Source organism: Python bivittatus, unplaced genomic scaffold, assembly GCF_059951505.1.
Source record: "Python bivittatus isolate LINGU-HERP-01145 unplaced genomic scaffold, Pbiv_v1 ctg000140_np1212, whole genome shotgun sequence".
Taxonomy (NCBI): Eukaryota; Metazoa; Chordata; class Lepidosauria; order Squamata; family Pythonidae; genus Python; species Python bivittatus.
The window spans coordinates 2,294,820-2,309,306 of NW_028277043.1; the positions used below are offsets into that span (position 1 = coordinate 2,294,820).

Below are 14,487 nucleotides of genomic sequence, written 5' to 3' on the forward strand. Positions count from 1 at the left end.
TAGATGATCTCCAAAAAACAAAACAAAAAAAAACAGAGTGTGTCCATCCCTGTTAATTGTCTAAGATCTCTTTGCAACTTCTTAATTACAGGATTGTATTTTTCATAATCCAAATCCATTCTAGAAGATTTGCTCGAGAAAGTTTCATGCTCTGATTTGGGTATGTGGTGCCCACTGTGGGTTCATGATCTTCCCCCAATTGTTTGATGTCTACCAGAAATCGCTGCCACCTAGACTCCCCATCCCTCCCCCCCAGGACACCACTATCTTCTTCAGATCAGGAACCGGGGTCTGTTGGGGAGGTTTAACAGCATGGAGACTTCTGTAACAAAAAAAATCAGCAGTGGGTTCCTTTACCACCTTCAAATCTCAAGCAGATTCACAAGTATCACCATGAGAAATTGGGGGGAAAATTCAGGAGGAGAACTTTTGGGAAGTTGTAGATTTCTGCATGCTACCTACTTTTTCAGGCATTTAAATTTTTTCCCAGAGTTTGTAATATAAACAAATGAAGGACTTCTCCAAAGCTAAAATCTGAACACATGAAGCAAGGTACAAATGTTGTTGTTTGTTCTTGTTGCTGAGAACTTGCTTGTTCCCATCAGATGCTAAGTTGAAGGGGGCAACATTACAACAGGTAATCACACAGAGATACAGACAGCTTTCAGGAAGGGCAGAGATGAATTTCAACCCAAGAGAGATTCAGTTGTTTATTGTACTCATCTCTCTCAACAAGTTACTGGCTGGCTTCACATGCCATCCATGGTTTGCCAGAACCATTATGGGTTAGTATGATGTGTGAACTCAGCAAATTGTGGCTTAGTCACAAACCATAATTAAACAAACATGGCCTAAGGGGATGTGTAGTCTTGGGGCAGAAAATCCCTCAGAAACATGGAAAGAAGCAGATCTACAGAGTAAGTGAACAGAGCATTCCCCCCACCCGTCGAAAAAGGAGAAAATGGCACGAGGAAGCAGATTAATAGCACCTTCGAGCAGAAACCAAAGGATACACCAACTAATTTACGAACCTATTAGATTTGCTATGTAAACTGCTCGCTGCTGATCGGACTGCACCTCGGCCTCCAGAATTCCTGCAAAACAAAGGAAATGCATTATTTATCAACCGCTCAATGCTCACGGTGATTCCTTCTGCACTGTGGACCAGAGAGAACACTTTCAGGGTTCATGATCTGGGGATAAGATACTGAGATACGCTTTTGTGTTTAGAGAGTGTTTCTTCTCCCCCCATCCTTCAAAGCTCCCATGAAACATCTTCTAACCAAGAAAAAAAGCAGGCAGGTTGATGAGAAATGATTCAACCCAGGCCAATCCTTTGTTGGAATTGATTGAGGCTGTCAGCCTACGGACTCTTACTTGGAAGTGACTTCCAATGAAATCAGTAGGAGTGAAACCAATGAGAACAGCAAATGATCTTGCCAGTTCATTTAGGTCAACTTTCTCTTGCATCTTCTACTCACAATTTTCAGCCAAATCCATAATGTCTGAGAAGCAGGACTGTCACTCTGGGAACTGAACCCTCACACCGCTGCAGAGTGAAAGATGGGGAAGGTTACGTGCCCTCCTTTTCTGGAAATTCACAATTGCAAAGCCAACTTGGCTGATCTAGAAAGCTAAGCATTATCATGAAACCAGAATTTTTCTTATGAGAACTTATGGACACTCAACTAAAAAAGACTCATGGACAATTGGTTTTATATATGGTAACTGCAGAGAGATTATTATATGTACAAAAATGGAAGAATACAGAAATACCTGCAATGGAGGAGTGGACAGTGAAGATGGTAGAACTTGCCGAAATGGCTTAATTGACTTTGTGTTTTCAACTCTTTTCTTTCTTTCTTTCTTTCTTTCTTTCTTTCTTTCTTTCTTTCTTTCTTTCTTTCTTTCTTTCTTTCTTTTCTTTTCTTTTCTTTTCTTTTCTTTTCTTTTCTTTTCTTTTCTTTCTTTCCTACTTTCCTTCTATATTTTTCCATGTTTATCTTTTATTTTTGTAAAAAAATATTATTTAAACATACTTACATACGTACAAGCTAATCATTATCAGCCATAGCTAGGGTTCCATCTAAGTCTCCTATCCACCAGGAAATTTTAGAACTATATGGTACACTGGAAAGAGAGAAAAACATCCAGGAGGCTCTGTATTGATGTAAAAAAAAAAAAAAAACCCCTTCTTGGACAATTTTTGAGCTGACGGAGAGGCAGTTTTTGCATATTATCCCCCACCATTCCATTTGGATGAAAAGAAAAATAAGGGAGAAAGCATGGAGAAGTTGGCTTCTTGAATTCTTTCCAACCCCCTCACCAGCTGGGGCCATAGGAAGCATCTCTATTTTCTTCTGTATAACAAAGAAACGTGTTTCCTTTCCACTGCATCTTTGCGTTCATATGTACAGTACTGGGAATCACAGAGAAGACTGCATATATGCTCTAGGGTCACATGACTAGGAGAGAAGAGGCTTAGATTGTAGCTTGAAGGACAAGAACAATCCTTGCTAGAACTGCCCCAAAGTTGGTCTGACCTGCAAAACAAAGCTCCTGGATCACCTGGTGAAAAGTTAGTTAGCACTGGAGTAATTGTCCACAGGTGGCCAGAAGGAAGCCTTTTCTCTGTCCATCACCAAAGTCATTGTCTAACAGGGGCAGAAGAAATCCTTGAAGGGTCCTGTAACAAACTGTTTTGGATGGATGAAACAAAAATGGGACGGTTTGGCTCCAGCTACTCCAGAGACATGTGGAGAAAGGGCACCTTGCCAGTCATTAAGCCCAGAAGTGGCTCTATTATGCTTTGCGGTTGTGGGGCAGTCAGTGGAAGAGGACATATTGTGCGGTGGGTGGGGAGGAAGAATGGATTCAACTAAATATTAACACTCCAATAGCAGAGAACATATGTAGCTCATTTGTTCAATTGTTGGGTATTCCATGCTATCTGGGCTTGATTTTCTTCTTGCAGATGTTTCATCACCAGAGTAGGTGGCATCATCAGTTCTCAGAATTAGAGAAATGGGTTCTGGGGGTTGTTTAGAAGTAGCAATTTGTCCTATCAAATTTGGTTGAATTTGGGGGTAAATGTGCCTCAAAACCTGGCACCCTGACAAATTAGCATCAACAGATGTATAGAAATAAAGCCCAGTTATAAGCCAGTCAGAAAGAGCAACCAACTGTTAAAGAATGGAGAGATCCAGGGAGATGACCTAGGAGAAGGAATCCAGAAGCTGCTAGGGAAACACCAGGTGCAGAAGAAATGGGCACTGAGGTCAGAAAGATGGGAGGGTGTTACAGAGAGACTCAGACTAGCTCCCCACCTTGACTTAATGGGTTATACAAGGGAGGGAAGCGAAGACACAGACCAACTTGCAGGTTTCTGTTTATAGCCTATCTCAAGAAAGTAGCGTTCTAGTCTTCCTGTGGAGTCCTGTTTCTGATCTAGTCTACCTTGAAGGGCTGACACAGAAAGGAGTAAACAGGCCAGCCCACATCCTCTCTTATCACACACTCATTAACCAATACACAGATAAGCAGGTCCAATCAAACAATGCCCCCAAACCCATGGTCCACAGTGGAAGACATGTAAAATGTTTTCAAAACTCTCAAATCACCATCAGAATGTGCTTTAGATGATTCTAAGGCTGTAGTAATTTTTTAATAAGCAGTCTGGAGTATCACTAAGAAGGATATCAGCAATCTGCAAGAACCCTGGAATAGAATGTTGAAATAGACCACATTAATAAATCAGTCTTAAAGAGAATTAAGGATGTTAGAGGAGAGCGACTGAATGAAAGATTGTTTTCCACATTTAAATGCTTAAACAGGGTTGGCTATCATTTGCATTATGCTGGAAGCAGGGGTGTCCACAGGTTGTGGTGAAAAAGGTCAAGATGGTGGCTATCAAAGCTCTGCACATGAAAAACAGATGGCGGTTCAATCATACCATCGCAGTTGCCATCTTGACTCTTTTTACTACTCCTGGTGTATACTCCTGGAAGTGTAAAATGATGAAGGGATGCTCACTCATACGTTATGGGCTCGTCTTACTATTGCTCAGTTTTGGTTTGATATCCTTAAGTTAGTTAATAGATTGTTACCAAGTTCAATATAGTGTAAATATTGATTTATTTGATTTTATCTCACCTTTATTTTTGGTCACCTCATGGTGGTATACATGCCTCTAGATACCAACAATTTGGAATTTATCATTCTATGAAGAATTATGGATTTATCAAGCAGGGGGGCAGCAACGAACATCACTTATCATTTTTGGAAAGATATTGTGACTTCAGATTTATAGTCTTGGATCATTAACATCTGCTTTCTGTTTACTAGTCAGCTTGCTATTGAGTTAATGGAAAGACTGGTCAACATTATTTCTTGTGGTCAAGTTGGAATGATGTCTACAAGAAAGTAGAAAAGTAGAATTATTTCTTCTGTGCAGCACATTTTTCCAGCCACATTGAACGTACTTTTGTTTCTCCAGAAATGACCAAGTCTCATTTCTGTGTCACAGAACAGGCAGAAGCAGACTTTATGCATAGCTATTTTTGACAAACGTTTGTTCCTCACCACAGATCCCATATGGTCCTCTACCTTTTTATCAGCCCTTCCGTACCTTAAATTTCAATAAATGTTTTACTAAGTGCACAAGTCCATCTACTTGCTCTAGATTTTCATTGTTTATGTATAACTTTTAATTGTTCACTCTAGTTCAGTGTTTCTCAACCATAGCCACTTTAAGATGAGTGGACTTCAACTCCCAGAATTCCCCAGCCAGCATGGCTGGCTGGGGAATTCTGGTAGTTCAACTCCACTCATCTTAAAGTTGCCAAGGTTGATAAACACTGCTCTAGTTTCTTAGAGTGAACTACCTTGGTGTTTGATACATTAATTTTCAGATCTATATTCCTTGCAGTCAGTTGCATTATATATAATGTTGATATATGTATGTACGTTATGTATGTATAATGTTAACATTATATATAATGTTGATACACACACACACACAGAGCCTTCAAGTCATTTTTGACTCCTGATTACACGGAGAACTCCATACAGTTTTTGGAAATGGTTCACCACTGCTTTCTTCCTATCACTGAGAGAGTGTGACTAGCCAAGATCAAGCTGGCTTAAGGAAAGACCAGAACTCAGGTATTCTCATTCCTAATCCAATAGGCCAAACTGGTTTTCTTCTTGCATCCTACAACCTAACGTTCGCTAAAAAATTATTTGAGTTCTTAGCTAACAATACAGCGTAGTCTATCCATGAAAGAACACGCCCATTCATGTCCCTACCCAAAACACTTCTAACATCACCTCAAACGTTCCTTCTAAAATGATCCATAAATACATTAAACCACCAAGGGGACATCAAAGATGCTTGTTTTATTCTTTCCTTGCTCTTGAGACTGGCTCCCATTTGCATGTTTCTCAAAGACCTGCTGAAGAGTAACAATATGGGCTATATCAGCCCCCCCCCAATAAAGCCTCCCTGCGGTTCTCAAATTTTGCTCATGGTCACCTCTTGTACCCTTTCAATCATAATTCTGCCAAAAATCTTCTCTGGCACACTTAACAAACTACTGTTTAGTTTTTGCATTCAGCCCTGTTAGCTTTTCCTTTGGGGGGGGAACAATCATGGCATTCTTTCCATTGTCAGGCACAAACGCAGCCTTTACACACACCTTAAACCAACTGCAGTCACTCCATAAGCGAACCGCATCCTTTTTTAACATTTCTCCAGTTACACCATTTACTCCTGCCACCTTACAATTATCTTTCAACATTTATGACTTCCTTCCCATCATTTTTTTCCCTGAGCACTAGCATTACAGTATTTGCTCTAATTTCACTCTTCAACCTCTCTCTGCCGTTCCCACACAAGACTCTGAACTACTCCTTCTCGTGTTCTTTCAGCTTCAGCCCAAATCATTTCATGGCTTTTATTTTTAATTCCGTTCACTTTGCTGGAGGGGCCTTGCCTCCTTGCTCGCTTCCAAAATAATTTTTGATTTCCTTCAAAACTGCTGCACATTTTCTCTGCCTCTTTTAATCTCAGCTGTTCCTTGCTCTCTCTGACTACATTCTTTGCCAATATCTTTTCTGTCAGTACACATTATTTAATACCTTTTGCTCATCTTCATTTTTGCAGGAATCATTCTCTTACATGCATTTTCCCCTCATCTACACCCTCCTGCAAACATCATTCCACCAAACATCATTTTTTTTTACATCCATGAGGTTCTCCGTACTATAATTATTCTCACTCTGTTTCCTCATTCTCTTTCCTTACATCCACATTCCATTCATTCTGTTGAGATATTCAGCTCTCTTCCAATCCTTCTCCAAACACAACTTGTATTTTCTCTTCCTGAAGATGTTCTGTGGTTGTCCTTCATTCATTCAGTCGCTTCCAACTCCAATTGACCTTGCCCCCCTCCCCGTCATCTTGAATGTTTTTAGTATTTATGTACAGGGTTTGCTGTCTATATTTGATTTTTAATGGATTAATTTATTTTAACTATTTATGGGGGATTTTTAATTGTTGATGGGGTTTCTGATTTTAACTGTGAGCCGCCCAGAGTCACCCGTTGGGGGGAGATGGGCGGCATACAAATTTAATAATAAATAAATAAAATAAATAAACTCCTCATCTGTCAGTCATTTCTCTGAGTATGTATAAGCTCCTGGTTGTATTCTCAGTTATAGGTTCTAGCTTTCTGCTTCTGTTGGCCTCTTTACAATCAGCTTTGATTTTTTCCCCTGCATCAGGGATTTTTTCAATGACTCTTGCCTGCTCATTACATATCCAAAAGTGTAAGCTTCAGATCATATAAGTTTTTCATTGTTAGCATTTCTGGGGAGCTTCATTACTAGGGCTTCCAATGGATTTCGCTTCATCTAGGATTGAATTATTTGTTCTTCTTGCAGGCTAAGGCTTTCTCAACAATTGTCTCCAGCAACATAGTTGAGAGGCATCAATTCTTCTTCTTTCTGATGATCTAGTTTGACAATATGTACCTTTGCTGTGTGCGATGTCTGCACACTTTAATATTTCATCTCCATTTATCACAGTCTTTCTCTCAAGAAGCAGTTGTCTCTTTATCACACGGTGATAAAGTCCCATTATCACTGCAGCTTCTTCTCCACCTATTTGCATTGGAGTGGTGTTGCCTAAAGCTATCTCTTTTGCCTTCAACAAGAGATTTTAAAAGACTTCCGTACTTCCAGCCATCAAAGTGGTATCATCAGCATATTTCAGATGGTTGTTTCTCCCAGCATTTTTAATTCCATTTCTTATTTCTTCTCATCCAGTAGATATTCTCCTTTCACTCCAATTTCTTTCATGTCCATTTCCCCCAAAATCCACTCTTGATGCTATCAAATAATGGTCTTTCACTCATTCAGAACCTCTCATCATTCTTGAATCATTCATTCATTCTCTCATTCTTCCATTATAAACAATGAAATCAGTCATTTTTCATATGTACATATGAATAGACATATGCTTGAATTATACATTTGAAGCAGTATCTAAGCAGATGCTCACAATCATCTCTGTCATTCATTCTTGTATCTTTGACTGACCCAAACATGCTTTCTATACACTCTTGTCTTGTCCCCATTCATGGTTCCTAACAAAATATCCCCTATCTCCCGATTAGATTAATTCAGAATGTCACACAATTTTCCCCAAAACTAATTTCTTCCATGATCACCATTCACTGGAATGCAACATGTAATTATCACCAACTTATGGATTCCTATTTTCATAGATACTCATAATAGTCTAGATAACACTAATTTATACTTTCTAAGACTTTCTAAGATTTTAGACCTTTCATTTATAACTAAACCTACCCCTTCACTTCTCTGCTTGCATTCATCTACTCTTCAAGACTGCCTTCTTTCAGATCTATTACATCTTTCCCTAGAGGGCTTTTCCGCACTGCAGCCTTCAGCAGCTAGTCTCCCATGCGTAAAACAGCCGGAAATGAAGCTGGCTTAAGAAATCCCTTTATGGATTTTAACTCCTTCTTCTAGTTTGGACACAGTGACGGGCTGGTGTTCAGTCTTGGTGGTAGTTAACCCAGCCTGATTGGCTTCCTAATTGTACAGGTAGTCCTTGCTTAACAATCATTCATTTTGTGACCGTCCAAAGTTACACCAGTGCTAAAAAAAGTGACTTATGACTGGTGCCCGAAGTTACGACTGTCCCAGCAACCCCCAGTCATGTGATTGTGATCTGGGCACTTCGCAACCAGCTTGCATTTATGAAGGTTGCAGCATCCCAGACTCATATGATCAAGAGTTGCGACCTTCCCAGATGGCTTCTGACAAGCAAAATCAATGGGAACTGTGTGATTTGCTTAACTACCACAGCGATTCACTTAATGACTGCTGCATAAAAAGTCATAAAATCAGGTCTGATTTGCTTAACAACCACCCCACTTAACAACCAATTGTCCAGTCCCTATTGTGGTTATTAAGTGAGGACTACTTGTATTGTTGAGAAGTCCAAGGGATTCCTTCTTGGGAATGTTTTTTTTTGGTGATCAACTCCTTCAAGATTGCCTGGCCAGTGCTCCAATTGTCCCTATAATTCTGAGTCATGAGCTTTAAGAACATTGTCTGGTCCATGCCTGGGAATCTTTTCCAAGGACAAATGTTGTGTCAGTGGTTCCTGAAAGGTGACTCATAGTCTCCTTTCTCTCCTTATCTGGAGGGGGAATACAGTAAAGCTACCTTCCCCAACCGGGTCCCCTGCCAACGGGTGGCCAAAGGAGTTCTGGGAGTCACAGTCCTGCATATCTGGTGGGCAGTGGGTTGTGGAAAGAGGCCTGATGCTGTAATCCTGCACAAGAATTTATTTTGGGGTCCCACCTGCCAACTTGAAGTGAACAGCCGGTGATGTCACGGTAGGATGCAGCAGAGGAGCTGGGGAAACATTAAAGCGATTCTGACTTGTGGCAATCCCTCCTGGGATTAATTCTGAAAAAAGCCTGGATGCATCCATTTCCCTGCCAGAGAGAAGGGAATCTTATGTTCCTGTTTCAAACAAGATGTTTGAAAGAAGACACATAAACAATGATAATGTCACCCACTCATGCCATCACAGCTTGGCAACTGGGTGCCCAAAGAATTATTTTTCCCTTAACAAGCAGGCTGTCATATTTCAAGTCAACACTGGGACTTTCAGGAAACCTTTGCCTTTTTCTTTGTGCAATTGGGAAAACTTTCCTAAGATGTTCTTCTCCAGATGTGCTGAATTTTGAAATCTCCCCCATCCCAATCTCCAAAGAGGGTGAGATCAGATGTGTGACACAACTTGCAGGTGCTGGGTTCTCTTGTGCACTCGGAAGCATGTGGCTTCATAAATCCCTCTGAGTACAAAGGGAGTGCAGCTTCGGTCCCCAGCTGAACCAAAACCTAAGGCTGCAATCTGAATATATTTACTAGGAAATCCCATCGATGAAAGGCTTTGGTTTAATGATGCAATCACTTAGAATGGTCTGCTAAAAGTTCTGCCTACAACTCCCAGAATTCCCTGACATAGGCTGCTGGGAGTTGTAGTTCAGCAGCATTTGGAAAGCCACAGCTTCCTCATCTTCATTCAGCAGCATCTGGAGAGAGCTTCATTCAACAGCATCTTCATTCAGCAGCATCTGGAGAGCCACATCTTCCTCATCTACATTCCTCATACCTTCTTCCCAGCCTCCACATTCAGATTACAGTCTCCCCAGGTCAGGAAATACAGCTCCTACTCTTCCTGCAGAGAGCTTTCTCATTCCTTCCAGTTTCCCAGATGCTTCCCAAAAGTCTCCAGACAAGACCGGTGCTGGCTCTCAATGATTCATGGTTCTGCTACTTTTGGTCTTGGAAGCTTGGCATGCCTACAAATGCATGGCACTGTGAAATCCCTTTTAAAGGATTAGCCATTCTCTCAGGCTAATGAAGCAACGTGTTAAGCTGTGTCGGGTAAACTCAGTCTAAAAACAGATGTTTGTGCCTTTGATCTTTATTTTGATCTTTGCCTTCCAGGTATCTTGAGCATCAACACAATGCTGTGCGGGTTAGGCATGATGAGAGTTGTAATCCCATATCTGGAGAGCCCCAGGTTGGGAAAAAATATTTTAGACTATTGGCCTGGAGGCTGGATTCTTATCTAGAAACTGCTCTGAACGTTTCTTTGTCTGAAGAATTGGATGAGCTGCTCAATAAAATTACAACCAATAATGGGATTTAAAACAGTGGGGGTCTACATCTTTTAGCAATTACCTCTTGATGAGCAAGGTTTAAATTCTGGCACTGATTTTGCTTGTTGGTGTGCTCCTACAGTTGGAGTTCAATTTGTGCCCAACTTTTCCAACTGGCCTAATTCACACAACACAACTCGACCTTGAATTATGGTTCATAAGCTACAGTGGCTGGGTCTGCCGAACATGTTAAGCTGATACCAAACTAACCTACATGCTAAATGAGCCAGCCAGGAATCTACTAGCACCTGTGCTGCCCACCCACAGAAAGCTACCGCTTCTCAGTGGCTGGGTTCCCACAACCTGCTAACCTAGGCTCAGACAGCCTTGGGTACTTTGTAGTTCTGTATGTTGTGTGAATCCAGCCTTGTCTCAGCAGGTTGTGGGAACCTGGCCATTCTATTTAGTCAGTGTTGTCCAAACTTGGCCACTTTAAGATGAGTGGACTTCAACTCCCAGAATTCCCCAGCCAGCCATGCTGGCTGGGGAATTCTGGGAGTTGAAGTCCACTCATCTTAAAGTGGCCAAGTTTGGACAACACTGCATTAAGTCATAATATCCTTCTTTGGCTATGGGATGTCGTGTGAACACTGCAGTTCTGTTGTTAACTTGCAATTTGGGTTAAGCATATTACATGAATCAGCCATTTCCTTCCCTAGAAAGAGAAGAAAACAAAGATCACCCATGTACTACACCTTTGCCATGCGGGGTAGAGCTATCTTAATGGGTGTCCATGAGTGGGATCTTTCTTTCTTACTTCTTAAACATTTTTTCACGTTTCTCTTTTAACTTTGTAAAAAACGCCTTTAATCAAAATGATGTTTATTTATCAAATTTGTCACTGCCCATCTTGTGAAACGACTCTGGGTGGTTTACAACAAGATAAAAATGCATTGAAATACAACATAAAAAACCATTCTAAAAATAAATAGGTTCCAAGAAGACGGAGAATTGGCAAGTAATTCCAGGGAGCATCATCAGGGGGCTAACAACGCCCAGGGACGGGTAGAGCCCATATCACCCCATGCACACTGACAGAGCCAGGTCTTTAAACCTTTTTGGAAAGCCGGGAAGGTTCGGGCCCACCACACCTCTGGGGGGAGAATATTCCAAAGGGTGGGGGCAATGGCCCCTGCCAGCCAACATTCCCTCTCTGACAGGACCCACAATATGCCGTCTCTGCCTGACCAGGTGGGACAGGTTGATATGATGGGGATAAGACAGTCCCGCAGGTAACCTGGACCTGTGCCATTTTACATACATATATATACACATATATATAGAAGAACTTCAATGAAAGCTGGACAGCCACGGTTGCTGCAGCTTCTTAAGCAGTATTTTTGGAAGCGGTTTGCCACTGGCTTCTTCCTAGGGCGGAGAGAGACGGACTGGTCCAAGGTCACCAGCTGTTTAAGGCGGATCAGAATTGACAGTTTCCTGGTTCCTAGCCTGTTGCCGTAACCACTGGCTAAGCCGCAAAAAAGCTAACCACAATTAACATTACCTAGAACTCAACAACCTAAGCCATATTGGGTAAACCTAGCCTAAGAATTGGTGCCAGGGGAATGTCATTTTCCTTTCCCTTCCTTTCCCCTTCTATGTCATGTCTTTTTAGAACAGTCTGCCCAAACCTGTTCCAATTCAGCTAAACCAAACTCTCTTTGTGTACAAACACACACGTGCATCCAGAAGAAAGAGAGACAATGGATTTCTTAAGAAACTCCCACTTAAGGGAACCTCCCCCCTCAAAATATTATCCTTTTCCAACCTGGGACCCTTTCAGAGTGGAAAATCCTGGGAACTGTGGCCCTAAGACTTCTGGAATCACCTTTAAAAGAGCTAAAGGAAATAAAGAAAGTAGAGGGAAGGAAAATGAGAAAGGCGGGCACGAGGATTTGGCATTGAACAGCATGTTTTCTGGGAAAGGGTGGGGAATACGCAGCTTCATTATTATGCTGGGATTGTTAGAACAGAACAGACCATCGTTCGTTCTGCATCACATCCTGGGCTCTTCGGTTATGGCTCCCACTTAATTCAGTGGGAGGTTATTGTCCTTTCTGTAACCTCCATTATGCACTCAGCATCATTCATACTGTACATTCCATAATAAAAGAAGAAGAAGAAGTGTATATTGATTAAAAATAAACAAATAACTACAGGCGCACTGTGCGTCCAGCGTTAACTCAAAGAAAACATTCCTAGGAAGACATGAGTGTCATCATAAAGAGAACTGAGTGGAAAGGAAGGAAGGAAGGAAGGAAGGAAGGAAGGAAGGAAGGAAGGAAGGAAGGAAGGAAGGAAGGAAGGAGAGATAGGAAAAGGAAGGAAGGAAGGAAGGAAGGAAGGAAGGAAGGAAGGAAGGAAGGAAGGAAGGAAGGAAGGAAGGAAGGAAGGAAGGAAGGAAGGAGAGGGAGGGAAAGGAAGAAGGGAGGGAGGGAGGGAGGGAGGGAAGGGAATGATTTCCTGCCTTTCAAAGGTAAAATTCAGTGACAATTTTTGTAGAGGTCCTGGGAAAACAGTTCCAAGGGTTTCCTTGGGTGTACCCTGATTTACGATGATCCCAAAAGCTTTTCGAACAAAAAGATGCCCTTGGACCAGCATTTTGCAGTTGAGAAGTCTGCAAGCAGACAGGATGGAGCAAACATGCCCTGACTTTTACCTCCAGCATTCACACAGTTTCCTCTTCTGGGCCTTCCATTTCATTCTAGTGGGTAACAGCTGTCCATAAACAACTCTTCCCTTTCTGAATCCTTTTGAAAAGCAAATTAAGATAGCCACTACTAATAGTTGTTATATAGAAAATAAATGTACTTTTTGCAAAGCTCTTCCTTTTCCCTGCTTCAGAAGCCAACCCACTTCTGAGCGATGGTCAATCCCCCTTGCATTCAGCTCAGCTAACTTCATGTGGGTGTCCATATCATTTTCTTGACACAACATGGAAGTGGTTTACAGTTGGCTTCTGGGACAGTTTTCTGGAGTAAATTACAGCCCTGGTATTTCCTGGGAATCTCTCATCCAACTATTGGCTTGATCCAACCCTGCCTAGCTCTTTTTGAAATTAGCCATGGTCAACAAGGTGCCCTCTCTCTCTCTCTCTCTCTCTCTCTCTCTCTCTCTCATATATATATCCTGTTTCAGTCTAAGCACCACCTTGGCTTTTGAATGGCCAGTGGCCAAACTCCAACACATACTGGAGTCAGGATAAAGAAGCAGGTTTAACTTCATTTAAATTAAATTAAAGCCAATGACAATACATTACACCAGTTAATATGATTGCTCCCCATGAATCTGATCATTCCCCACCCCCACATCACATTAAACATTACAATTTTGTGACCATTATATTTGGAGGGGCTCTGAAGGCTAGATTAAAGCTTCCAGGGGGCATGTGGGACTGAGTTCTCAAATGCGTCCCTATAATATAGTGCATTTTAGTTGTTTGCCTTGAAAGTGTAAACATAAAAAGAAATCCACAGGGTAGGAAAAACAGGAGTGAAGGCATACATTTAACTACATTCAAATCATACTTCCATACCTACATATGCATTATACTTTTCTCCTTTGAGGTAAATCATGTTATGCAAAGGGCAAAAGTGAAAAGTAGTAAGCCAAAAAAATGAGAAAGAAGAGATAAGAAAAGGAAATCTAACTAAATCTGTTTATACCAACCCCATTCATCAACTCTTTCCATTCCTTTCTATCTTTGCAAAGCATCCTTATTTCTACCACATCTATTCACTGCTTCAATAGATTGCCTTTTGTTTTTAACCTTCTTACCTCTCTATTTTTGAGGATCAGATCAACTCCAGCCAACCATGATTTCCTGTCTTCCCCTTCTTCTCAACCCAATTATTCTTCCCTCATATACTGATTGTGCAATTTGATCCTCATTCATTCTTTCTAGAAGACCAAAGTTTTTCAACTTCTGTGGAATAATTAGTATAAAATCCACTTTTATGCCTTACCCTTTTTTTCCCCTTGACCTTCTCTCTTCTTGTCAGGGGAGTCTGCAGGGGTAGGGGTCAAAATGTCAAGGTGGCCACAATCATATGATCAAAACCCACCCTTTTTTACATCATGATGCATGTACAAAAGGGGTGAGGCTTTGATCACATGTTTGTAGCTGCCATCTTGACTTTTTTGACCCCCTCCTTGTGGATACCTCTGCTTCTTTTACCACATGCATTTCTTAAGTATCCTCTCCCAATTGTATGTTAAA

General features: G+C 41.3%; 1 protein-coding gene across 1 annotated transcript in view; it reads right to left on the minus strand.

Annotated features, from left to right (window-relative positions):
* ST8SIA2 (ST8 alpha-N-acetyl-neuraminide alpha-2,8-sialyltransferase 2) overlaps positions 1–14,487 on the minus strand; it is a 34,778-nt gene that overhangs the window by 15,376 nt on the left and 4,915 nt on the right. The window contains exon 2 of the mRNA XM_088136433.1: positions 1,032–1,094. Coding sequence (XP_087992559.1) covers positions 1,032–1,094 — 63 coding nt within the window. The remainder of the gene's footprint in view (positions 1–1,031; positions 1,095–14,487) is intronic.